General features: G+C 44.6%; 1 protein-coding gene and 1 long non-coding RNA gene across 6 annotated transcripts in view; both read left to right on the top strand.

Annotated features, from left to right (window-relative positions):
• Positions 1 to 19,217, top strand: part of SLC4A4 (solute carrier family 4 member 4) — a 183,191-nt gene extending 163,974 nt beyond the window's left edge. For all 5 annotated transcript variants that reach the window (XM_081960358.1, XM_081960361.1, XM_081960357.1 and 2 more), the window contains exons 21-26: positions 10,534 to 10,602; positions 12,376 to 12,549; positions 13,452 to 13,613; positions 14,702 to 14,798; positions 18,197 to 18,270; positions 19,079 to 19,217. In XM_081960358.1, coding sequence (XP_081816484.1) covers positions 10,534 to 10,602; positions 12,376 to 12,549; positions 13,452 to 13,613; positions 14,702 to 14,798; positions 18,197 to 18,237 — 543 coding nt within the window. In that variant the 3' untranslated portion in view covers positions 18,238 to 18,270; positions 19,079 to 19,217. The remainder of the gene's footprint in view (positions 1 to 10,533; positions 10,603 to 12,375; positions 12,550 to 13,451; positions 13,614 to 14,701; positions 14,799 to 18,196; positions 18,271 to 19,078) is intronic.
• A 322-nt stretch (positions 19,218 to 19,539) lies between these two features.
• LOC309395860 lies at positions 19,540 to 24,816 on the top strand. Its single transcript, XR_014175995.1, has 2 exons — positions 19,540 to 21,169; positions 21,545 to 24,816. It is a non-coding gene; the product is annotated as an uncharacterized lncRNA (long non-coding RNA).
• The last annotated feature ends 2,662 nt before the right edge of the window (positions 24,817 to 27,478 follow it).

Raw genomic sequence — 27,478 nt, 5'->3', positions numbered from 1 at the left:
AGTTTGCTTATCTCTTCCCTGGTCTTCATAGAATTCTGAAATAATAAGCACCTAGCTAGGCATTTCAAAAAAGCGACATATTTTTAATGTATTGAAAGGACTAAAATGAAACCATTAAAGAGGAATATCAAAACATCGTTGCTATGATTTTAAGAACACAAAAATATACTCAACCGGCAAGGAATCACAGTGTGTGTAGTAATTTTGCCTTGGCATTTGCAGAAAATGTTTTTAGGATAGAATAGAATTCTTTATTGGCCAAGCGTGATTGGACACACAAGGAATTTGTCTTTGGTGCATAAGCTCTCAGTGTACATAAAAGAAAATACATATTCATCACAAATCATAAGGTACAACACTTAATGAGTGTCATAGGGTACAAATAAGCTATCAAATCATATTGGGAAACAATCAATATAAATCATAAGGATACAAGCAATAAAGTTACAGTCCTGCAGTCATAAGTGGGAGGAGACGGGTGATAGGAACAATGAGAAAATTAAGAGTAATAGCAATGCAGACTTAGTGAATAGTTAGACAGTGTTGAGGGAATTATTTGTTTAGCAGAGTGATGGCGTTCGGGGGGAAAAAACTGTCCTTGTGTCTAGTTGTCTTGGTGTGCAGTGCCTTATAGTGTCGTTTTGAGGGTGGGAGTTGAAACGATTTATGTCCAGGATGCGAGGGGTCTGTAGATATTTTCACGGCCCTCTTTCTGTCCCACGCAGTGGACAGGTCCTCAGTGGAAGGCAGGTTGGCAGCCATTGTTTTTTCTGCAGTTTTAATTATCCTCTGAAGTCTATGTCTGTCTTGTTGGGGTTGCCGACCGCTGCCCTAGCAGGACCTGGGAATATAATTCCACCTGTTTGGGAAATGCCTCCACTTGGGGGATGGTGAATGGACTTTCGTCAGGCAAAGAATCAGGACCACACATTCAATTCCAGTCAAACTGATTTATGCCTATGGACAAGAATCTAGACAACCAACAGTGAGCGCTAATTTGGCACTAGATAAGAGCTAATGGAATTCAAAGGGGTTGGATTTGGGTTACTTGTGGGAATGTAATCATTCTAGGTTGCTTCCTCTCTTGACTTCACCCCCGATCTCTGCCTCTTCCTACACAGCTTTCCCCAAAGTTTGGACAACTGCTGCCAACTTCCCAGTTCCGCATGGTAAAGGGTTAAAATTCGATTGCATGATAGTGTTTCTGGGGTGCAGCGGTGCCCCGTGGTATATGCAGCAATTGCTTAAATAATTGCTGGGCAGGAGTGTAGGTGGATTAATTTGTACAGTAGCCCTGGCAGTTCTGGTTTGCATGAGCTGCAGAGAAAGAATAGCATGCTTGAATCTTGGAATCAATATATGGAACCGTCTTCAGAACTCCAGTGGATCATAGCAAACTCCAAGGGAGTTTGTTGCAGCTGTAAACAAAGAAATCCATCATCTTAATGTGTGTTTTCTCTCTCTCTCCCTGCTGGGCATGAAAAGTCAGAGAAAGTGCAATTAGGATTCTGCTCATTTCGTGGTTACTTTTTTTAAAAAAGTGCTTCTAGTGCTTCAGCAGCTCCTGCGTTGTTTATTAACAGACTGGTTAGGATTGCATAATTAACTGTTGTGTAGAAGCGTCTGCATTACATGCAAAAATAGCTGGGAACAATTCTGCATTGAGGTGATTTCCTTAGATCAGGGCGTCAAATTCGGGGTCGACCTGGAAACAGGGAAGGAAACGTCCCACGGTGCCTCTGCCAGCGAAAACAGAGCTCCGTTTTCACTGGCCGACGGTTGCAGGAGGTTGTCACAGCCGAAAACGGAGCTCGGGAGCCCATTTTTGCTGGCAGAGCACTTGGGCCGCCACAGGCGCCCCCGACATGAGTGATGTCGAGCTGGCCACGCCCACCCTGGCCAAGCATCACCTGGGCCCTCCAAGGTCAGACGCAACCCTGGTGCGGCCCTCAATGAAATTGAGTTTGACACCCCTGCTGTAGATTGTAGAGCAGGGGTGTCGAACCTTGGCAAGTTTAAGGCCTACTGGCTGAGGAATCCTGGGAGTTGAAATTCACATGTCTTAAAGTTACCATGGTTGGTCACGTCTAGTGTAGAATGTGCTGGGAGGTGTCTGTTTTGCCAAGGATCAGGGCCATGTTCAGGTGGATCCAGAGATCATTTTTTTGGATCCAGAGACAATAAGCAAAGCAGTGATTAATGGGGTATTAAGCTAAAGGGACACGGTGGCTCAGTGGCTAAGACGCTGAACTTGTCGATCGGGAAGGTTGGCAGTTTGGCGGTTCGAATCCCTAGCGTCACGTAATGGAGTGAGCTCCTGTTACTTGTCCCAGCTTCTGCCAACCTAGCCGTTCGAAAGCACGTAAAAAATGCAAGTAGAAAAATAGGAACCACCTTTGGTAGGAAGGTAACAGCGTTCCGTGCGCCTTTGGCATTGAGTCATGCCAGCCACATGACCACGGTGACATCTTTAGACAGCGCTGGCTCTTCGGCTTTGAAACGGAGATGAACACCCCCTAGAGTCGGGAACGACTAGCACATATGAGCTCAAACAGACAAGAGTTAAAGCAGACATACCAAGTAAGATAATACCCAAATTTCCTCTAGGCTATCAGGAACCCCATAAGAACAGCAGAGTTAGTTAAGACGATTCTTGTGTCAACTCCTAAACTTGCCATAGTGTGGAAAGCGGGGGAGCGCATACCACACGGACTTTCGGCTAGAGTCGGATCTCAGATTACCACAGCAGACTTGGGAGGGGTGCACCTCATTGGGGAATGTGATTTATGACACAGAATGATGGGAGGGAAGGAACAGGGGTAAAGTTCAGCTAAGGCTAAGATCTGACTGCACAAAAAGGGCATTGCCAAAATGCTCCTAATAAATGACTGGTTTTCTTTTGAAATTTGACTCGAGGCTCATGAATCAATTAGGGCTTTTTTTTTTTTTTTGGAAACCTGACATCTTGTGCATAACCATACATTTAAATCAGTTTAATTGGACCTTCACATGTGAAACTGATCTTTTGCACCTGACAGGTAAAGAATTTAGATGACAGATGGGGTTAGATGAGTTGTCATCCTTTATTTGTATAAATGAGTAAATCGATGCACATAATTTATGAATCAGAGGAGGGGGGTTGAACTCGGTGAATTGCAGATTCATACCAGGGATTCATTAAATTTATCATCTTTCTGATTCACCTTCCTATGGAAGTTTTGTCCCTTACGTAGGGTGTGGGAAGGATTTTTAAGCGCTCGATACATAGCTGGATGATTTGAATTTTAAAAATCAGGGGGGAAATATATTAAGAGAGTTGAAGAGAGAATTGGAGCTACAGGAAGATACTTTCGAAAGAGAGACAGGGGCTTGTGCAGAAATTTTGGAAACTAGGCAATGGAAGAGAGTAGAGATGGGAGAAATACCCAGATTGAACAGCCAAAAAGTGGGTGCAGGCAGAGACAAAGATCCAAGAGAGGAATATGGGAGGCAAGTCAAAAAAAAGCATAGCAATTGAAGTATTGAAGCGGGCATGAGAAGGATTTTTCAGAGCTCGATACATAGCTGGATCAGTGATGGGATTCAAATTATTTTTACTACCGGTTCCGTGAGTGTGGCTTGGTGGGTGTGGCATGGCTTGGTGGACATGGCTTGGTGGGTATGCCAGGAGAAGGATACTGCAAAATCTCCATTCCTTCCCCACTCCAGGGGAAGGATACTGCAAAATCTCCATTCCCTCCCCACTCCAGGGGAAGGATACTGCAAAATCTCCATTCCTTCCCCACTCCAGGGGAAGGATACTGCAAAATCTCCATTCCCACCCACTCCAGGGGAAGGATACTGCAAAATCTCCATTCCCTCCCCACTCCAGGGGAAGGATACTACAAAATCTCCATTCCTTCCCCACTCCAGGGGAAGGATACTACAAAATCTCCATTCCTTCCCCACTCCAGGGGAAGGATACTGCAAAATCTCCATTCCCTCCCCACTCCAGGGGAAGGATAGTGCAAAATCTCCATTCCCTCCCCACTCCAGGGGAAGGATACTACAAAATCTCCATTCCTTCCCCACTCCAGGGGAAGGATACTACAAAATCTCCATTCCTTCCCCACTCCAGGGGAAGGATACTGCAAAATCTCCATTCCCACCCACTCCAGGGGAAGGATACTGCAAAATCCCCATTCCCTCTCCACTCCAGGGGAAGGATACTGCAAAATCCCCATTCCCTCCCCACCCCAGGGGAAGGATACTGCAAAATCCCCATTCCCTCTCCACTCCAGAGGAAGGATCCTGCAAAATCCCCATTCCCTCTCCACTCCAGGGGAAGGATACTGCAAAATCTCCATTCTCTTCCCACTCCAGAGGAAGGATCCTGCAAAATCTCCATTCCCTCTCCACTCCAGGGGAAGGATACTGCAAAATCTCCATTCCCTCCCGATCAGCTGGGACTTGGGAGGCAGAGAATAGATGGGGGTAGGGCCAGTCAGAAGTGGTATTTACTGGTTCTCCGAACTAAATTTCCGGTACCGGTTCTCCAGAACTGGTCCGAATCTGCTGAAGACCACCTCTGAGCTGGATGATTTGAATTTTGAAAAGCTATAGCCATCCCCAGGACAACTGCTACACCTAGAACTGTTTGGCTTATGCCTGTAATCAAGACTGATATCAGATTAACAATCACTTGGTTGCAAGTTCGTGAGGACAACTGTTACTTGACAATGTGACAAATAGGAGCAATGGGTTTAAACGGCCAAGTGTAATAGGAAGAATTTCCTGCTTGCAATCAACTATTCAGTGTGTCTTCATTGTAGCTTGCAATAAAGATTACTATCTAACCATACTATGTCAAGTGACTGATAAATGGGTCAGCCCAATCTGCGCTTGGCACAACCATGATTTACGGTTCCCAGGGCCTTGTCCAGCAGAACGGAGTTTTTTTTTCAAGGAACCGCTTGGGTAAACACTGCCTGCCTTTGGCATGTGAAACTGTGTGTTATCTCAGGAAAGAGATGTTATATGACAAAGCTATGATTTTTATCTTTTGGGCTGGCTTCGCTTCAAACGAAGTGTGGCAAACGTTGCATAACAAAAACCTCTACAACTTTGTTTTGGTTTTTTTGGTAATGCCACCAATTTAGGCTTCCTGTGTTTTTAACTCCATTAGGGCTAATTTCAAGCTTAATTTGAAAAAAAAAACCTTCATTGCTGCTTCGGTAGCTGGAAACACCCCAGTCCAGCTCACGATATCCTTAATAGCAGCACCGAATGAAGAGATCACTCTGCAGAGCTTGCAGAGAGCTTTGCAGACAGATCTCACCAAGGAAATAAGTGCCTCAGGCAACATTGTGACCCACAGAATTTCAGGCTAAGCAAGTATATAAGCAGCTCTTTAGTTGAGTAATTTCTGATCCCTTCTTCTAAGGTAGGACTACTCAACCATGGGCACTTTTTAAGACTTGTGGACTTCCAGCTCCCGGAATTCCCCAGCCAGCCATGGTTGCTTCTCTCCTTGATTAGTTTCCACCACCCATTGCTTCTTTTCCTGCCCTCAGGTGTTTTGGAGAATAGTTTGACTCCGTCTTCTTTGTGGCAACCCCTGAGATATCGGAACCCTGCTATCATGTCTCCCCTAGGCCTTATTTTCATTAAACTAGACATACCCAGTTCCTGCAACCGTTCTTCATATGTTTTAGTCTCCAGTCCCCTAATCCTCTTTGTTGGTCTTCTCTGCACTCTTTCTAGAGTCTCCACATCTTTTTTATGATATGGTGACTAAAACTGAATGCAGTATTCCAAGTGTGGCCTTACAAAGGCATTATAAAGCGGTATGCATTTGATTTTGATTCTCTCCCTCTGTTGATGCAGCCTAGAACTGTGTTGGCTTTTTTGGCAGCTGCTGCACATGGCTGGCTCCTATTTAAATGGTTGTCCACTAGGACTCCAAGATCCGTCTCACATTTACTACTGTTGAGCGAGGTACCACCTATACTGTACCTGTGCATTTCGTTTGAGTTTTTTTTCCATTCTGTCTTTTTAATTTCAAGAGCCAAATCTCTCTAGAATAGAATAACAAAGTTGGAAGGGACCTTGGAGGTCTTCTAGTCCAACCCCCTGCTCAGGCAGGAAACCCCACACCACTTCAGATAAATGGTTATCCAACATCTTCTTAAAGACTTCCAGTGTTGGGGCATTCACAACTTCTGGAGGCAAGTTGTTCTACTGATTAATTGTTCTCACTGTCAGGAAATTCCTCCTTAGTTCTAGGTTGCTTCTCTCCTTAATTAGTTTCCATTTTATTGCTTCTTGTTCTACCCTCAGGTGCTTTGGAGAATAGCTTGACTCCCTCTTCTTTGTGGCAACCCCTGAGATATTGGAACACTGCTATCATGTCTCCCCTAGTCCTTCTTTCTCTTAAGCTAGACATACCCAGTTCCTGCAACCGTTCTTCATATGTTTTAGTCTCCAGTCCCCTAATTCTCTTTGTTGCTCTTCTCTGCACTCTTTCTAGAGTCTCCACATCTAGGCTAGGAGACAAAATCTTTTCTGCATAGAAAAAAAATATATATATTTCAACCGCCAGGCTCAAAAATGATGGTGGGTTCATTCCTTACCTTCCTTAAAGAACGAACCAAGGACAAAATGGTTACAAGGTCATTACCTGTGAATTAACTGGAAAGAAAAATCACCTTGGTTTTTTTTTTTTGTACTTTCAGCTGTTATTCAGAAGGTAGAAAAAGACTTTGTTTCCTGATCTTTATGTTCCTGCTGATTTTGGCTTTCGTCTTATAAAACCTTCATTTCTCTTTCTGATTTTTCCTGGTTATCTGGTTTTCTTTCTTTTTTTATTGCTTGCCCCGTTTGAACCTTTGCTGCTGCCAAGCATTTAAAGCAGAATACAGTGCTTGCTTTGTATGCAAAGGTCATCGGTTCAATCATTACCTTTTCCGGATAGGACTAGAAAAATAATGTGTGCCGGTTCCAACTTTCTCAAATAGGGCTGGGCAGAGATGCGTCAGAAACGGCAACGTTGATTTATTGATCGCAAGCGCATTCGTGTGGCCTGTGTTGGAAACATCCTATAGATCATTTTTTCCAGGATAATTGCAACATTTGATAATTGCAGCCAATTAGATGTGCATCCACCTGTGCTCCACATCATATTTTGCTTTGAAACCTACCATATTTTTTTGGAGTATAAGACACACCTTTCCCCCTCTAAAAGAGCGTGGAAATGCCTTATACACAGGTGCGTCTTATAGTCCAAAAATACAGTATCTTGCATGAGCCTAGTCCTCACCAGATGCTGTAGATGGCTCTCAAGTCAGAGGGAATTCTGGGAGTCGTAGTTCTGGCTCATCTGGAAATCAGCATTGTGTACAGATAGTCCTCGATTTACGACCACAATTGAGCCCAGCATTTCTGTTGCTAAGCAAAAGAGTTGTTAAGTGAATGTTCCCCATTCATTATGACCTTTCCTGTCACGGTTGTTAAGTGGATCACTTCAACTGTTAAGTTAGTGGCACGGTTATTAAGTGAACCTGGCTTCCCCACTGGCTTTGCTCGTCGGAAGGTCGCAAAAGTGGATCACGTGACCCCGGGACACTGCAACCGTCATAACTATGAGCCAAGTGCCTGGATTTTGATCACGTGATCATGGAGGGAATGCTACAACGGTCGTACGTGTGAAAAATGGTCATAAGTCACTTTTTTCAGTGGCGTTGTAACTTTGAAACAAAACAAATGGTTGTAAGATGAGGACTATCTGTATAAGAATATGTAAGGACCATTCTATTAATAGTGCTTTGGAGGGCTTTATTTTATTTATCTACTAGTGCTGATAACCTGCCGTTGCCCAGGTATTTATTTCTAGGGAGAAAATGTCCGGACCAAACGTAATTTCTAATGTTGGATTGTCCCTCTTACCAGAGGGAGCCCCCTTGTGGAGTACTGATAAGCCGTTACCATGGCAACTCCACTTTGCTGTACAGTAGAAGCCATTTTACAGCAGCACGGTCGAAGCCATTTGAAGGCACAACAAGGTGTATCTTAACAGTACACACACCTCGAGGGGCATTAGGGGTGTCTTACCCCCACAGTATTTGTTTCCAGAGAGTAAGTCATCTGTGTACCAAGTTTGGTTGAAATTGCTCGAGGCATTCCAGAGTTATGCTGGAACATACACACATACAAATACAGACAGCCATTTATATATAGAAAAGAATAGGGTAGGCTAGGGTAGACAGACAGACAGACAGACTGCTTTTATTATTTTTATAAATAACTCCAGGCAGTGAACATATTCAATGCACCTTCCTCCTTTTCAAATGAAGTTCAGTCATTCATTGCCGATCATCAGATCTATAGTCACCAAGTTATCAAATACGAATACATTTTTGAATGTAAAGATCGTTGATACTGTATATTATTAGCAAGGATATCAAATACACGTTGCCTTCTTGGATGGGCAAATGGCAACGGGTGGGTGGCGAACTAATTTAATTTAATAAATAAAATAAATGTTCTGTTCCCAAATCGGTCCTTCTGAGCAGTGTTTTTCAGTAGGTTCTGTCTTTGAATTCAGATCTCCATCATCCAGCATCTAAAAATATTACAAACTTTGTAAATAACATTTGTTACTTGCGAATAACAGATACCAGATAGTGGCTGGGAATATCCAAACTACTTGTCTGGGTTTTTATTACATGACACAAGTTTAAATATATTTAATAGTCCTGTGCTAAAGGGGAAAAAAACACCACTATGGAAAGATTTAAATTTACTTTTTGTGTGTGTGACTTGTTTTAAGTCTAATTGTTGTGGCCTGCTAGCGGCCAGCAGAACTGGAAGCAGATTCGGACAGTGAGGAGGTTGGGGAGGAACAGTCCTGGAGTCTGGGGAAGGCTCTGATGAGGGCTCTGTGTCGGAGGCAGAGAGGGGACCAGGGCCGTATGCCAGTTATCAGCTACCTTCAGAGTCAGACATCAGTGAGACAGACGAACAGCTGGAGCCTGCTCCCAGTATGCACATGCGCAGAGTTGCCAGACGAAGGGAACAGCTAAAGAACAGGGGTCGACTTGGGAGTAAGGCCACAGGTGGACAATGAATGGCCCCTCCCAGAGGAAATAAAAGAGGAGCGAAAGGGGAGTGGAGTTTGAAGGAGATGATTAGTTCACTTAATTGATTCATGACTCTCTGAGACTCCTTGCCAAGTTTTGCAGATATCGGCCTGGCAGCTCTCCAAGCCTGATAAGGTCTGTGACTGTAAATCCTCCCTTGAAAGAATTTGCTGGATGTGAATGAGCAGAATTATCAATTAATAAAAGGGCTTTTTGTTGGGACAAGGAGTTTGTTTCAGGCTCTTGGGAAGCCTCGGTCAGAACCCTGACGTCTAGCACAAAGCATTTGTAATCAGAAACTCATTGACCCCATAAAACGTGTACTTCATTTGCAAATACAGTTTGTGCTCCAAAGATTAGAATGGCACAACATTTTTGGCGAGGAATGTTGATGTGCAGATGTCATGTTCTATGAAAGTTGGGAAAGAGCTCAGAAATGGAAGGTTCTGTTATGGTTGGAAAGTTGACAGCCATTCTTTTTTTTTAAGCACTGCCATGGAACAAATTTGTGAAAATATTAGACAAACTTTGCATGCCACATAAGATAATAAAATTGTATTGATTTCCTGCCTCATTATCTTGAATGGCGCTCTTTATGTGTTTATTTTTCCCCCTTGGCATATTATGATTCTATACATTCATTAAACGACAATTCAAAAGAGTGGTGCGGTGACGTAGAGGTGAAACTCTTGCTTCACAATCAGGAGTCTGTGAGTTTGATCCAAGGTAGAGGCAGATATTTCTCTCTCTGGGCACCAATGAGAATATATCTGCTGAACAAAACTCCGCATTGGCAACAGGAAGGGCATCTGGCCAGTAAATATTCAGCTCCATTCAGTTGCCCAGACTGATTATAGGGTCGTTAAAAGGAGCTGATGATTACATGACAATTCAAACTTACAATGGCAGTGGAAAAAGTGACATTACATCCCGTTCTCACACTTACGACCGGTCACTTGATCAAACTTTGGGTGCTTGGCAACTGGCATGTCTTTAGGATGGTTGCAACATCCCAGGGTGCTGGAATTGTCATTTGTAACCTTCCTAGGGAGCTTCTGGCAAGCCAATAGGAGCAGCCAGTTTTGCTTAATGACTGTATGATTCATTTAACGTCTCTAGTGATCCTCTTAATAGCTGCAGCAAGAAGGTTGCAAAATGGAGCATGCTTTGCTTAATAACTGCCTCGCAACAACAAACTTCTGGCTCAGTTTGGTCGCAAGTCAAGAGCTAACCTTATCTCTGTTCATTTGGGATCTAAAAGCCTTTGTTTCAAAATTATTTTTTAATAAAATACTTTACTTTAAAAATAATCAGATACTCAGGAAGCAAGTGTAGAAAATTTGAACGTTAAGTATTCTTCTGTTATGAAGACTTTGCAGGGTTTTTTACTCTGTTTTTCCCCACTTTTATCTCTCAGTTTATTCCCATGCCTGTCCTGTATGGTGTGTTCCTCTACATGGGCGTTGCATCCCTCAACGGTGTGCAGGTATGTGTTGACTTTCACAACCCAGCTTTTTTCGACAGGGGCAGTAGATATTCCAGAGACCCGAGCTGGAAAAGGGGAAAACATTCATCCACACTGTCTTTCTTCTACAACAGGGGTGTCAAACTCAAGGCCCATGGGGTGGATCCGGTCGACGGGGTGCTTAGATCTGGCCCGCGCGGTTGCCTTGGAAACAGCGAAGGATTGGCCCGCGGTGCCTCTGCCAATGAAAACGAAGCTCTCCTTCCCGAGCTCCGTTTTCACTGGCGGAGGAGTTGCAGGAAGCCGCCGCAGCTCAAAACTGAGATTGAGAGCCCGGTTCCATTGGCAGAGCGTGCGGGCTGTCACGAGCGCCCCTGACATGAGTGATGTCAAGCTGGCCACGCCCTCAGAGGTCCAACACCACCCTGATTCAGCCCTCAATGAAATCGAGTTTGACACCCCCCTTCCCTTCCCTTCCCCATCCATTTACTTCCTCCCCTCATTGTGGGCATTCAGCGAATATTATCAGCCTGTCAGTCAGCATACAGAAACTCAAATCTACAAATAATTGGACCCAGCAAAGTCTCTCGTGTTTATTTGAAGCTTATCAGCGCCTTGTTGATTTTTGATCATTGATTATCCAATTTCTGGAGAAAGCATGAAAGGAGTCACCTGGTGTTTACACAGGTCCATTTTTACCCCCTTGCCTACGCCAGTGTTACATATTTGTTTTCACATTAAAAAAAAAAAAACATATTAAGAAGCAAGATAATCCTGCCCACTGGAGAAAAGCTCAGATTTCATCCTTGGAACATTGAATGCAAAGGTTAACCTGTTGACATGATAAATCTTAACCTGTAGCTTTAGATAAGGTTTGCAAGAGAACACACCCTGGTCTTTTAATAAATACCCACCAGGTTCCTTGTGAGACAAATGCATGAGAAAGTATATAATAAACTTATTTAGTGTGGACTTTCTCAGATCAAGTTCATTTCCTGGTGAGTTCAGGGCTACAGCCATGCGGTTTTCTTGTCAACAGCTGTACTGGAGGAGGAATTGACCACACTCTTGGCACAATTCTTCACGTTTTAGTGATCCAAGATCAACATCACCTCGATGAGCATTAACAGACATAGCTGTATAGCACCGCGATGGCACAGGTGGCACACACAACCCTCTCTGCGGGCACGCGAGCCATTGCCCCAGCTCAGCTCCACCGCGCATGTGTGCGCACCTCCCACTGGCTAGCTGATTTTCGGCTCTCTGCCGCGCATGCACAATGGAGCTTGGGGGCAGTCGAGCGTGGGAGGAGCGTGGGGGGTGCTGCGCCTCCCCGCGGTCCATTTTTGCCCCAGGAGGATGCAGGGAGGCCTACTAGGCCCAAAATGGGGCATGGGGGGGGCAGCGCTGTTAATGCCCATGGCCCGTTTTTGCTCGCAGGAGGCTGCAAGGAGGCCTACTAGGCCCAAAATGGGTGTAGGGAGTGCGCTGCCCCCCTCCCCCCGCAGCCCATTTTTGGCCCCGGGAGGCCTGCTAGGCCCAAAAAGGGTGGGGGGAAATGGTGCCCCCCGCGGCCCATTTTTGGTCCCAGGAGGCTGCAGAAAAGCCTACTAGGCCCAAAAGGGGTGTGTGTGTGTGCAGTCGTCCCCCCTCTCCAATGGCCCATTTCTTTGTCCCCGGAGCCTGCAGGGAGGCAGATGGAAGGGGATCCCTTGACTTCCAGAGCTAAACGTTCCCCCTTGCTCTTTCTCTGCACCGTGATGGCGCCTTTGAACGTCCCTTTCTCCTCCTCAGTTCATGGACCGCCTGAAGCTGCTCCTGATGCCTCTGAAGCACCAGCCTGACTTCATCTACCTGCGCCACGTCCCCCTCCGCCGAGTCCACCTCTTCACCTTCCTCCAAGCCTTGTGCTTGGCTCTCCTTTGGATCTTGAAGTCTACGGTTGCTGCCATCATCTTCCCAGTCATGGTAGGTGGACATTTTCACACCAGTGTTCTCCAGCATCTTTTGGGAGGCATCAGATGTGGTGTCTCGCCATTATGCTACCCAATATATTGACAGTAAAAAGGGACGCGATGGCTCAGCGGCTAAGAGGCTGAGCTTGTTGATCAGAAAGGTCGGCAGTTCGGCGGTTTGAATCCCTAGCGCCTCGTAACGGAGTGAGCTCCCGTGACTTGTCCCAGCTTCTGCCAACCTAGCAGTTCGAAAGCACGTAAAAAATGCAAGCAGAAAAAATAGGGACACCCCCCCCCTTTGGTGGGAAGGTAACAGCGTTCCGTGCGCCTTCAGTGTTGAGTCATGCCGGCCATATGACCACGGAGACGTCTTCGGACAGCGCTGGCTCTTCGGCTTTGAAACGGAGATGAGCACAGCCCCCTAGAGTCAGGAACGACTACCACGTATGTGCGAGGGGAGCCTTTACTTTTTATATTGACAGAAACTGGTAATTTTCTTTCAACCTTAGAATCAAAATCCATTAAGGATAATCTGGACAATCTAAGCTTGTTTGAAGCCTAAAATCAGTCTCCCGAAATTTTGTTCACAGTGGTCCTCTCTTTCATGGGTTTCTAATGTCAATTTTAGTTATCTTGAACCTTAATGGCCTTCATATTCTAACTCTTCATAGCAAAAATTGACTTCGTTCTAAATCTTCTAGGATCACAACCAGGGGTGGGATTCAGCCAATTCACACGACCATGGGGTTCAACAACGGCCATGAGTACGAAAAACGGTCATAAGTCTCATTTTTTCCCCAGCGCCGTTGTAACTTTGAACGGTCGCTAAGCGAGCTGTTGTAAGTCGAGGACTACCTGTGGAATCTTAAAACGATTGCGGTGACAAATACCTACATGCCAATTCTGTCTTGACAGATCCTCGCCCTTGTGGCGGTCAGAAAGGGGATGGATTATTTCTTCTCCCAGCATGACCTCAGCTTCCTTGATGACGTCATTCCAGAAAAAGACAAGAAGAAGAAAGAAGATGAAAAGAAGAAGAAGAAAAAGAAAGGCAGCCTGGACAGTGACAATGATGACGTAAGCATATTTGCTCTTTTAAAATAAAAGATGGCACCTTTACCCTGACTAGCTTGTAAGGGCCGAGAAAGACCAGGATCACGGTTGTCCCAAAGGTGTCTTTTTTCAAGAGACAACTGCACTTTCTTGTTTTGTCTTTCCTTTGAAGACGTTTTGCTTCTCATCCGAGAAGCTTCTTCAGCTCTGACTGGACGGTGGGGAATGGAAGGATTTATATTCCTTGCAGACAGCTGGTCGTTTGCATCCTTTTAGAGGGTCGTTGAGGCCACTTGGAGTTTTATCTCTGTCCTCAGGGTCCCCTGAGTAGTGCAAATGGCTGTGGAACCTTCTCGGAACTGCTGAAGGGGTTCCTGTAGTCTGCAATTTTTCTGGAAATCCGTTCATACTCTTGCGCCCGTCGAGGTGCATCCAGAAGTGGGTTGCTCCCAGTTCGGCCCGGATTGGGTGAGCCGGTAGTGGCAGCAGCGGGAGGATCCGGCCACCCGCCTGGACGCTTCTGTACATGCACGAGCGGACTGGTAGTAAAATTATGGAAACCCACCACTGTGTTCATCTCAAAGTGCACAGCTAAATGTCTATGCAGACTCTCAGTCATCCAACTCAAGGGTGTCCCAAAGGCGCTTTTTCAAGGGGCAACTCGACTTCCTTATTTTTTTCTTTTCTTTGACGTCGTTTCGCTTCTCATCCAAGAAGCTTCTTCAGCTCTGACTGGACGGTGGGGAACGGAAGGATTTATGCTCCTTGCAGACAGCTGGTCATTTGCATCCATTTAGAGGGTCGTTGAGGCCACTTGGAGGTTTATCTCTGTCCTCAGGGTCTCCTGAATAGTGCAAACGGGTGTGGAGCCTTCTTGGCTGCAGGAGATTTCCCACCCCGAGTCCCTTCACTGTTGAAAACAGGCACAGGTTGTTGGGTGATGAGTCTAGGTTGTCGGCCTCTCAAACTCAAAATCCTTCCATTCCCCACCATCCAGTCCTTTCTGGTCCTTAACTCCGGTCTGAAGCAAGGAAATGAAAATAAATGACGCAAAAATAAATAAATAAACGCAAACATTTTTTTAAAAACGCTGTGCCCCATTTTTGTTTCAGTCTGACTGTCCGTTTACGGAAAACGTTCCCAGTATTAAAATCCCGATGGACATCATGGAGCAGCAACCTTTCCTGAATGATGGGAAGCCTGTCGAGAGTGAGTAGCACCGTTTGTTTTTTTTGCACGCCTCCCTCAGTCGTAATTCCAAAACTGAACAGACATAGATGGATAGACATCCTCCTAAGTCTGCATGGCCATAAAATTGTCATGGCGAACCTATGGCACGCATGCCCTAGTGGTGGGTTCTGGCGTCACCCACATAGATGAGCTCACAGGCGCATGGTGCACGCATGCGTCATACCTGCCAGTGATGTCTCCGCAAGCCTCTACAATGCTCCAGCTGCTCGGCGGAGCATTGCGCAGGGGCTGTACGGGCCATGCACGGAAGCGCCGAAGGTTTTAAAGGATAGGTAAGGAGCGCGGGTGGGCCCTCCGGAGCACCGTGCTGGAACAGTACCTAGTGCTCCGGGCAGGCTCCGGTACACCCATACCGGGGCGTACCGCCTGCAACCCACCACTGGCGTGTCCAAAGTGGCACACGGAGCCATGTCACCAACAACATATTGACTTAAAACCTGAAATATTCCTGTTGGGGATTTTACCGGAAACTTACAGTAAAGAAAATGTATATTTGATTATCCATGTTATAACAGCAGCTAGGATTGTATTTGAACAAAATTGGAGAAATGGAGAGATTCCTCCAGAGGAGAATGTGATTAGGAAAACATTGGAATGTGCAGGAATGAACAAATTGACACTGGCAATTAAAGAGAAGGAACAAACCGATTATTACATTATATGGGAATTATTTTATCGATGGTTAGAGAATCGATATAAGAATTAGAAGTAAAAAGGATGGTGTAAAATATAGAAAATGTATCGATAGAATCAACATAGTTAATAGAGTGAAATAAGTCAAGAAGAGGATTGTTGCAGTATTAGACATTGAAGGTGTTAAGCCAGGAATAGCTCAAATAATGTCTATGATAATAAACTTTAATTGTTATTGCACAAAGTATTTGTACCCGGACGACACATCGTTTAATGGAAGATGGATTGTTTATACTAAAATAAAATAAAAACTTATTTTTAAAAAAGGAGCCATGTTACCTGGCACACGCTGCGACGCCTGTTCCATCCGGGTTTCTGGCGTGCATACGCATGCAAAACGATCAGCTGGATGTCCTGTGCATGGCAGGGCCAGAAACTGGAAGAGCTGCCCTTCTCTTTTCTGGCCTGGGCATGTCTACCGGCCAGCTAATTGTTGCACGTCCATGCGCGCCAAAAACCGGAAGACAGGATTTCCGGCACTCATGCCCCCTTGGCACCTCCTCTTCTGGGTTGCAGGCCAGGTGAGCACATGCGCGCATGCTCCCTTATCGGCTCTTAGTGTTGAAAAGGTTTGGCATCACTGCCATAAAACTTTCATGGATTATTATTTTTTTAATCTTGTTCAGTAGAAGTTGTTTTCCTCTTCCTTCCTTCCTTCCTTCCTTCCTTCCTTCCTTCCTTCCTTCCTTCCTTCCTTCCTTCCTTCCTTCCTTCTTCCTTCCTTCCTTCCTTCCTTCCTTCCTTTGTCTTTCTTTCTTTCTTTCTTTCTTTCTTCCTTCCTTCCTTCCTTCCTTCCTTTCGTCTTTCTTCCTTCCTTCCTTCCTTCCTTCCTTCCTTCCTTCCTTCCTTTCGTCTTTCTTTCTTCCTTCCTTCCTTCCTTCCTTCCTTCCTTCCTTCCTTCCTTCCTTTCGTCTTTCTTTCTTTCTTCCTTCCTTCCTTCCTTCCTTCCTTCCTTCCTTCCTTCCTTTCTTCCTTCCTTCCTTCCTTCCTTCCTTTCATCTTCCTTCCTTCCTTCCTTCCTTCCTTTCGTCTTTCTTTCTTTCTTTCTTTCTTTCTTTCTTTCTTTCTTTCTTTCTTTCTTTCTTTCTTTCTTTCTTTCTTTCTTTCTTTCTTTCTTTCTTTCTTTCCCTGCACCCAACCTGTGGAATTTTCCTTGACTTTCAAAGAATGTATTTGCTTTGAAGCACTGAGGCATATTGTGACCTTTGCGTTCTTTTCTTCCCCCCCCTCCCTCCCTGAGATTCTGGCTTTAGTTGCTTTGAGGCAGCTGCTAATGGAGCCGATTCTAGGGCTGCCTCTGACTGAAATTCTCTTTTAAGCTTTCCAAATCACCCAGGCTGTGTCTAGCCCAGGATTTAGATGTATTCTGGATCTTTCTTTTTCCCTGGAGTTTTCTCTTCCTGCTCTCTAATCTTCTCTTTGTGCCCTATAGAAAACATGTTTGCAAAGAGGATCACTGATTATTTAGAAAATTACTTGATAATGGCATATTAATATAGCTGATTAAGGCCTCTTTCTCTAGCCCTTTGGAAGAGTGTTTCAGTCCCAGATTATCTTATCCCTTTCTCTCCCTCCCTCCCTCCCTTCCTTTCTCTCTTTCTCTCTTTTTCTTTCCTTCTTACCCTTTATTCTTCCTCCCTTCCCCTTCCTTCATTTCCACCTCTCCTTTTCCTTCCTTCCTTCTTTCTTTCTTTCTTTCTTTCTTTCTTTCTTTCTTTCTTTCTTTCTTTCTTTCTTTCTTTTTTTCTGTCTTCCTGTTTTCTTCCTCCCTTCTCCTCCCTCCCTCCCTCCCTCCCCCTCTCTTTTTCCTTCCTTCCTCCCTCCCTCCCTTCTTTTTTCTTTCTCTCTTTCTTACTTTTTTCTTCATTCCTTCTCCCTCCCTCTCTTTTTCTCTTTCCTCCCTTCTTCCTTCCTTCCTTCCTTCCTTCCTTCCTTCCTTCCTCTTTTTTCCTTTCTTTCTTCCCTCCTTCCTTCCTTTCTTCTTTCTTTCTCTCTCTATTTCTTTCTTACTCTTTTTTCCTTCCTTCTTTCCTTCCTCGCTCGCTCGCTCCCTCCTTTCTTTCCTTCCTTCCTTCCTTCCTTCCTTCCTTTTTTCTTTCTTTCTTTCTTTCTTTCTTTCTTTCTTTCTTTCTTTCTTTCTTTCTTTCTTTCTTTCTTTCTTTCTTTCTTTCTTTCTTTCTCCCTTGCTGCTTTCATTTTCTGAGACTATCTTAAAGATCTGTTGCAGAGGTGCCTGCAAAGTGTGTGAAAAAGATGGCAGCCATAAGGCACATAAAAAGAGAGCTCTTGACTTCCAACTTGTTGTTTTCATTCTGGGAAATAGTATTTTTTAAAATATGAGGACTGGCCCTTTGGTTTCAAGCCTGTCATCCTCCTTCTGATTAAAATCATACTTCAAAATTTAAAAAGTCCAGTAGGACAGGAAGTATGTAAGGGAAGGCAGTGAGGTGCCACACATGAGGTCTGTATGTAAAGAGCTGTTTTATTAACATGCCATATCTGGTTTATTTTGAGAGTGCTATTAGCTTCTGTTTAAAGTATTTTAGGAATTAATAACCAGACCAGAGAAGCAACAAAAGCTTTTATTTCATGTGAGTTTCTTCATATAGGAAAGAAGGATTGGACTTTCTAAGTAAAATGTTTGTTTTTTTCCAATAACACAGAAGAAAAGCCAACATTCCTTGAACGCCATACATCATGCTGATCAAATTCCTCACTTCCATTCCTACATGCCAAGGTAAGTCTCTTTGTGTGTTTCCAAATTTTATACACACACAAACACACACAAACACACACCCCCCTAATGAAAACATCAGGGCGCCTGTTTCAAGCGTCTTTCTTCCAGAATGTTGCCTTCAATAAATTCGGCGTAAACTTCACGGAATTTCTAACCGGCTTAAAATTTCTCATGAGATTTATCGGATTTTGCAGGCAGCCCTCGACCTCTACGATTGCAATAGAGCTCAAAATTTCCGTGGCTAAGCGAGACAGTTGTTAAGTGAGCTTGCTTTTCTTGCCACAGATGTTAAGTGAATCTGGCAGCAGTTGTTAAGTTAGTAGCACAGTTGTCCAGTGACTCTGGCTTTGCTATTGACACTATATATATATTTTTGTGTGTAGGAAATGTATGATACTCAGGTATCACACTGTTCACACGCTGATATGTAAAAAAATTAAAACATTAAAAAACTTTTTTAAAAAGATGAGAAGCAAAACATCTTCAAAACAAAATAAAAGCCACGGAAGTCCTGAAAAAGCACCTTTGGGACGGCTCTCTTACGTGACTTCCAGAGGCTCCAAAGGCTATGCAAGACCTCATCCCCTCCTCACATGATCTCCACATCCTCCAAAAACCTCCCAAGAACAAGTTGGGCTTTCAAGACGAGCTGACAGATGTTGGCCAACGCTTGTTGGCTTCACCCAAAAACTCACGGCGACATCTCCTTTGACACATGTGTCCTAAGTTGATCATCCCTGGCTATGTTGACCATTCCTAGAAGTGTTGCAATCTCTGAATGATAATTGTTGTGATTTCATCTTTCTAGGCCTCCGCAAAATCCTGACGGAAGTTGTGCCTCAGATTAGAATAGCGCTCAGCTCTGAAGACCATGCCTACTTTCGGAATAGCAAGGGAACAGAACACACACTCACAACTGCATCTTCGTTCTTTCTTGCGGGAGTCTCCCCCCCCACAAAAAAAAAAAACCCTGGCCCCTTTAAGACTTGTGGACTTCAACTCCCAGAATTCCGACTGGGGGAATTCTGGGAGTTGGAGTCCACAAAGTGGCTGGGTTTGGGGTAGACCACGCCTGCTTTATTGAACTGGATTTTCTTTGTCTGCTTCTCTAATCAAATGTTCAGTTGCTGTTATCCGTCTAGATCAGGGGTGTCCAAACTTGGGAACTTTAAGACTTGTGGACTTCAACTCCCAGAATTCCCCTGGGGAATTCTGGGAGTTGAAGTCCACAAGTCTTAAAGTTCCCAAGTTTGGACACCCCTGATCTAGATTGAAAGAAAACTCAAAATGTATCCCTCTTCCTTTAGATTTTATTCTATTTCCTCGCTTCAGCCCATTTGTGTATTATTATTTCTTTGTCGCAAACTGTTTCTCTTCCCTTTCGTTTCTGACCAATATTTTTTTCCCCTGCCTTTTCAATTTGTGCGCCTCCTCTGTGGCTTTGCAGAAGAAGGTGCAAAGTATTAAGGATATATATTATTGCAACGTGGTTTGTTGTCAGCAAAATGGATTGTTATTTTTTATTTTTTGTGATGCGAATCAATGTTTCTCATCCTTCTGCTCCTTTCGGGCATTTGTCAATATTAAGGTTTTGATTTTAGTTTCTCTCTCTCTCTCTCTCTCCCTCCCTCTCTCTCTCTCTCTCTCTCTCGAACAAAACTGTCTTTCAGGCAAATTCCCGATAACTCTCAATTCCTACAAAAATGCTGCTATCTTAACATGGTCTTAATGTCACCTCTGCTTCTGTATTTCGGTCAAAGCAATCGAAAAGGTGCAAACCCACACAGATGTATCCCCCCCCCCCCGCCATTACGATATGACGTATAACCCGCTCCTATGCAACTTTTATTCTGTAACGCTGAAATGGATTCTTAAGCTGTCGGCTGTGTTGACAAAGTGTTATCTGTTTTAAATTATGAGGGGGGGGCTAATCTGTAACATTTTTGTGGGGTGGGGTGGGGTGGGGTGAGAATGGTTGATTTTTAAACATTTTTTTAAAAAAAATTAGTGTAAAAAAAATGACTTTCTTTTTTTCCTGCAGCAGGAAATATAGTTTTGAGTAGTTCTACCTCTCGTTTCTAGATTTGGGCTTTTTTTCTTTTTAAAAAAATAAAGAAAATGTTTTAATAATAGTAGTAATGATAATAATAATAATAATAATAATTGTATAATATATTATATAATGTGATTTTTACAAAAAGAACAAAAAAAAAACCACACCAAAAATGCAAGCTCAAGGGAAATTTGGCAACCTTCAGAGCCGTGGATGTCAATTCCCAGAATTCCATGCAGGCTGGGGAATCCTGGGATTTGAAGTCCCCGCGTCGTAAAGTGGCCCAAATTTGCAAAAGAGGGCTATATAGCATCGAACTTAAAATCAGCTGTATCAATACTTTTTTTAATCGTCTTTCTTTTCTTCCTGTTTCTTCTTTCCTTTTAACAATCTAAATCAGGGGCGTGAAACTCGATTTCATTGGGGGGCCGCATCAGGGTTGTGTTGGACCTTGGCGGGCCAGGATGGGCGTGGCCAGCTTGACGTCACTCGTGTTAGGGGTGCCTGTGGCGGCCCGAGCACTCTGCCAGCGGAAATGGGCTCCTGACCTCCATTTCCCCTCTACTCCTATGACAGAAGTAGAATGGAAAAGTAGAGTAATCCGAAACTGGTTTAATGGCCATCAGGAAATAAAAAGGGGTCAGACTAGAATCCAAACAAAACCCTTTGGGCGGGGATAACTTCTGTGGAGGCATCAGAGGTGGTATTCAGGCAGTTCGCACCGGTTCGCCTGAAGCGGTAATGGAAATCGCAGGCAGGCCTGCCCCGGAAGCCGCGTGCCGAGCAAAGCACATGCGCGGAAGGCCGGACGCATGTGTAGAAGGGGCGTGTGTGCCCACAAAAAGGGTGCGCGCGAAGCAAGCCGGTCAGTGGTGGGTTCCTGCCGGATCGCACCGGATCGCACGCTCCCTTTTGCCACTGAACCCGGAAGTACGTTCTTGCCCCGCCCCTGGCGACGGGACGACGCTTGCCTGTGCTCCACCAGCTCGGCTGGGACCGCAGACGTTTCTCTGCTCAGCAATGTCTTCAGTGGAGCGGTGGCAGCCTGGCAGGCTGATCCTGCATCCCTTTCAGGCACTCCACTCCGCTGAGGAAACGTCTCCGGTCCCAGCTGAGCTGGTGGAGTGCAGGCAAGCGTCGTCCCGTCGCCAGGGGCGGGGCAAGAACGTACTTCCGGGTTCAGCGCCGAAAGGGAGCGCCTGATCCGGTGCGATCCGGCAGGAACCCACCACTGAAGCCGGTGGTAACACAATGTGAAACCCACCGCTGGGAGGCATCTTAGTTGAGTTTTCAGATACTTCAGCTGAGGTCACAAACCGTGGCTTGGGAGCGTTGGGAGGGTTTGATTTGGCCTCCGCGAATTGGGAGAAGCCCGCGATTGTAAGTTGTAACGTGGTCTCCTCCACTTTACGTTTAGGGCTGTATCCATGGGTGTAAATAAGTGAGCCCCTTACGGCTTGTGGTTTACTCCAATCACGGTTAAGTGAATAATGGTTTAGTAGGAATGTGGTGATAACAACCCACAAACACTTATGAATTTGGAGCTTTGAAGTAGGATCTTTTGGCACAGGAACAATAGTAGGAAAAAAGATGGCCTTGGCATAGGAAAAAATCATGGCAATATCAGGAAAAAAAAATTGGCATTGACAATATTAGGGAAGAAATTCTTATTTGTACTGATTCAGCAGAATTTAGGATTTTATCAATTCAGCTTATTGTCACTGCCGGCGAATTGGTATTTGAGTCAATGCACAATTGCTAAGTTGCTGGATTTCTAATGTGTGGGAGAGCAAATATAAGGTAGTCCTTAACTTAGAACGCCAATTGGACTGTGGAAAATCCATCATTCCGTGGCATGGTCGTTAAATGAGACATCACGTGACACACACACCCCGCACCTGATTTCAGTGCCTTGTTTGCTAAAGTCATTAAGCGACACATCAGGTGCTCCTATCTTGCAACCTCCGTGGACTTTAGCCATCTAGGAAAGTCGCAATTGATCACTGTGTGCGGCCATCATAAATGAGCAATCATGTGCTTACCAAATGCTCACATTGTGATCACGTGACTGGGGGGGGGGACACTGGCACGGTCATAAGTCCAAAAGACCAGTCGCAAACTACTGTAACTCTGAACAGTCGCTAAACCAAATGGTCGTAAGTCAAGGACTACCATACTTTTCTTATCTGGCTATACCTCTCCCTCCTGCTGTCACAATAAACTTTGAGAAACACAAAAGGAAGTGTAGACTTTTGAAACGAGCAGCGATATTTTTCAGCAGTCCTATAAAAACAACGTACATTAGCAAATATCCCCGAATACAGGGGTGGGATTCGACCAGTTCGGACCGGTTCGAGAGAACCGGTAGCTCCGACTCTCAGCTGGGAGCGAACTGGTTCACTCCGACTTTGAAGTGGGCCCTCCCACCCGCCCCTGCGCTGTACTTACCTATATTTCCTTTACCGGAACCCAGCTGATTGGCTGGGCAGAGTGGATTGCCACACCTCAGCTGTTTTCCTCCCCGGCAGGAATGCGGAAGGTGAATTTTCTGTAAACTGCACACGCATGTAATCACCGAACCGGTTGTTAACTGGTAGGATCCACCCCTGCCCGAATATGCCAAATGATCAGTTGATTCCTACAGATAAGTCCTCAGTCTTCCTCTGCTGAATGATACAAGATGTACTTGAATTCCCTTCGGTAACTAATGCTCATGGAACTAAACTACTTTGTTGTTGTTGTGTTGTTTTTGCACTAAGCCTGGCATTGTCACAGCGAGAAGAATAAAAATCCCTCGTTGGGTTCTTCTTACTGTTTAAATTTGGGGAAAGGAAAGAGAGAGCTTTGTTGGACGAGTTGCAGGTACTAGGAACACTTAGCTGCACAATTTATTTATTTATTTTGTGTTTAAATGGCTGGCCCTGAGGGCGCATTGACCTTGCACTTAAAAATGAGTCTTTTTTGAGGCCGGCTGAACTGGCACAACTTCCTGTCAGCAAGGAAGTACATTTATTCCTCAACTTACAACCCTAAGTTTCTGTTGCTAAGAGAGAGAGTTTTTAAGTAAGCTTCTTTTCACAGCCTTTCTCGCCATGGTGATGAAGCGAACCACTGCAGCCACCGTTGTGACGTGAATCTAGAAGGTCACAAAAGTGATCGCGCAACCCCAGGACATGTCATAAACACAAGTCAAGTTTGAATTTCGATCACGTCACCGCGGGGATGCCGGAACGGTTTGTAAGTGTGAAAAACCGTTCGTAAGTCCGGTTTTTTGAAATGCCGTTGAAACTTCAAACGGCCGCTAAATGAACTTAGGAACCACCTGTCGTAGAATGAGGCCCTAATTCAAACGATCACAATGCCTTTCACCATAGAGAGGGTGGGAATTGAATGGCCTCGTTCTGCATCAACAGAGGTAGAGCGACGCCACTCCATTCCTGCCCTCTCTATGGTAAAAGACGTGATTGTGTCTCTCCCATTTTCGGGTTCTGTAACAACCTCCGTGAACCCCAAGGCAGGGAAGGAGGCAGAGAAGGAAGAGGAGACTTGGACTTGATGAGGTTAGAGCAGGAGTTGGCAACCTTAAAGATTCAAAGAGCCACAAAAGTCCTAACTGGAAGCCACCCGTTCAATTCTGGAGCCGACCGGAAGTCCGCTTCCCCCACCATAGAGTCTCCTCCTAGCACGGCGTACTTTTTCCTCTACCTGTCCTATCCGAAAGCCCTATCAATTGTGGAGCCGGCCGGCGATAGGGAGCCACAGCAGGGGGATGAATGAGCCACATGCGGCTCCAGAGCTGCAGGTCGCTGACTCCTGAGTTAGAGCCTTGAGAAGGCATTCCGCTTAGCACAACTTCATAGCCATAGCCAAACTCTACCAAGTAGATTTCTGCTCAGGGCTAACATGGAGTGAACTTTTAAAGAGCCAGAGATCATTTTTCGTCACAATGTGAAGCTCCTGATTTGCCTATCTCTGTCCCTTTCTCTCTCTCTCTCTCTCTCTCTCTCTCTTTCTTTCGCTCTCCTTTACAAAACGGCATAGATGTTGTTTCCGCAAATCGAAATGCACTTTCAGATAACTTTGTATTGTTTTTGGGGTAGTTGTTGTTATTTGTTATTGTTTGTTGACTTTAAAAACGATTTAAAATGATTTGTATTTGCTTTGGAGGACTGACTGATGGGGGGGGGGAAGGGAAAGGAAAGAAAGAAAAACACAGCCACTTTATTTAAAAATGAAGATTGAGACGATGGAACAAATAGGAAATATGGGGGGGAAGGAAACCCCCAGAGGACGCTACGGCTTCTGTCAATAATAGTATAAGAACTAAAACCGTGAAATTCCATATTATATATAACATATGATTTTACACTTTTTATGAGGCTTTCTATTGTGACTTTTATGGAATCAAGAAATGAAGAAGATGAGATATTTTAGCATTTCTATTTTTCAAAATTACATGTCTACTGAAAAAAATAAAAGTAATTTTATGCATATTCTCGGTCTGTGGCATTTTTGTGCATTGAGTGGTCATCTGATATAACTTGGATATGGGTCAAAAGACAAGATCGACATATGAAGGTCCAGTTAAACTGATTGATTGCTACTCATATCTATGCACAGGACTATTGTCAAATAATAGCACCCGTTTGGAGTTTAATATGGTTAACAGCATTCCGAAACGCTAGTTCACTTGTGACTACATAGGGATTCTCGGCTAATCTCTCTTTTAACACCTCCACCCCCCCAGGTTCTGCTACTCCTCCTTCCATACATGTTTGTTCCGTGAGGGAAAATGAGTTATTCGGACACATCAGCACACTGGCCCTCGCACACTCATTGTGTGTTCTCCAGTCTTGCAAGAATCTTAAAGTTTCATTTTACACAGTTTCTATTCCTCATGATTACCGAACTACTTGGTGGCATTTGACACGTTTATTGCACACACACACACACACACACACACACACAAAACACTGTAGAAAGGTTATATGATAAAATATAACTACAATGTATACACAAATGTTAGAAGTTAAAAGGTTATGACTATATATATTTAGTATTATCATTAGTATTGTGTATAAAATATATCGACCTGGACAATACACTTCACTAAGCACTTATGGATGTTAAAGAATATATACAGTATGTATGTATGTATGTATGTATGTATGTATGTATGTATGTATGTATGTATGGTGTCACAACCCCTGGTATGCCCAAATATGGGAGGGAGCACACTGCTTCCCTTTTCTGTCTTTCGGCTCACTCCAGGAGACCATCCAAGGAGAAAACCATATTTTATGTTGCCTTTGTTACATTTGTGTTGCATTTGTGCTGATAAATAAATAAAGGGAGACTATATATATATATATATATAAATACATTGTAGAAAGGCAAGATAACTACCAAAGTTTTTCAAAAGAAGATCGCGATTGTTGGACAAAGTTTGGAAACGTAAGATTTTTAAAGGTAAAGGTAAAGGTTCCCCTCACACATATGTGCTAGTCGTTCCCGACTCTAGGGGGCGGTGCTCATCTCCATTTCAAAACCAAAGAGCCAGCGCTATCCAAAGATGTCTCCGTGGTGATGTGACCGGCATGACTAAACACCGAAGGCACACGGAATGCCGTTATCTTCCCACCAAAGGTGGTTCCTATTTTTCTACTTGCATTTTTATGTGCTCTCGAACTGCTAGGTTGGCAGAAGCTGGGAGAAGTAACGGGAGCTCACTCCATTACGCAGCGCTAGGGATTCAAACTGCCAAACTGCCGACCTTTCTGATTGACAAGCCCAGAGTGGTTAGAATAGGCTGTTCACAGGGGCTTATAGCAGAAATTAATATGTTTGAATTCTCCCTGGAGCGTCTGCAGATAGTTACGAGCTTTGCAAAAGTCTGCATGACGGGGAGATGAATAATTGCGGGACGATGCAGAGGGATGCAAATAAAATGCAATTATATCAATTGTGTCATTATGCAAACGATGTACACGAAGCCAGTCATCCAGTTTGCTTTGGCAGCCTTTGGTGGCATTTTCACAACGCTTCTCCTGTGAGCGCCTCCAAGGTGCCCAGGGAACCAATCTGATGCCCTTGCCAAGCTCTCTGAGCTGTACCCAACGCTCCTTTTTCTTTCTCAAAAATGCCCCTGGGCTTTTCCTGTAAATAAAACCGATGACAAAGCTAGCGCTTGGCAGTCTGCAGCCTTCTCGCTGAATGTCTGTTAAATGATAATTTTTAAAAAGTCACACGAAAATCAGGTTGAAGCTAAATCGAGATTGGGCTAGGTTTTACTTGACACCCACGACACCACTGGTGGTGCAGTGGTTAGAATGCAGCATTGCAGGCTAATTTTGTCAACTGCCAGCAGTTCGATCCTGACTGGCTCTAGATTGACTCAGCCTTCCATCCTTTTGAGGTGGGTAAAATGAGGACCCAGATTGTTGGGGGCAAAAGGCTGACTCTGTCAAACCACTTAGAGAGGGCTGTAAAGCTGTATATGTCTAAGTGCTATTGCCATTCCTTCCTTCCTTCCTTCCTTCCTTCCTTCCTTCCTTCCTTCCTTCCTTCCTTCCTTCCTTCCTACCTACCTACCTACCTACCTACCTACCTACCTACCTACCTACCTTTCTTTATTAATTCCCTTTCTCATTCTCCTTTCTTATGGCTAGAAGTAATTAGAATGCAGTATTGCAGGCTAACTCTGCCCACTGGCAGGAGTTCGATCCTGACTGACTCAAGGTTGACTCAGTCTTCCTTCTTTCTGAGGTGGGTAAAATGAGGACCCAGAGTGTTGGGGGCAAAAGGCTGACTCTGTAAGACCACTTAGAGAGGGCTGTAGAGCACTGTAAAGCTGTATATAAGTCTAAGTGCTATTGCTCTTCTTTCCTTCTTTCCTTCCTTCCTTCCTTCCTTCCTTCCTTCCTTCCTTCCTTCCATCCTTCCTCTCTTAATTCCCTTCCTCATTCTCCTTCCTGGTGGCACCGGGGTTAGAGTGCAGCATTGCAGGCTAATTCTGCCGACTGCCAGCAGTTCGATCCTGACAGGCTCAAGGTTAACTCTACCCTCCATCCTTCTCAGGTCGGTAAAATGAGAAGCCAGATAATTGGGGGCAATACAGATAGTCCTCAAGTTACAAGTTTGTTTAATGGCCGTTCA

This window comes from Natrix helvetica (genome assembly GCF_964273705.1).
Source record: "Natrix helvetica genome assembly, chromosome: 7".
Classification (NCBI taxonomy): Eukaryota; Metazoa; Chordata; class Lepidosauria; order Squamata; family Natricidae; genus Natrix; species Natrix helvetica.
This window is presented reverse-complemented; position numbering and strand designations above follow the sequence as displayed.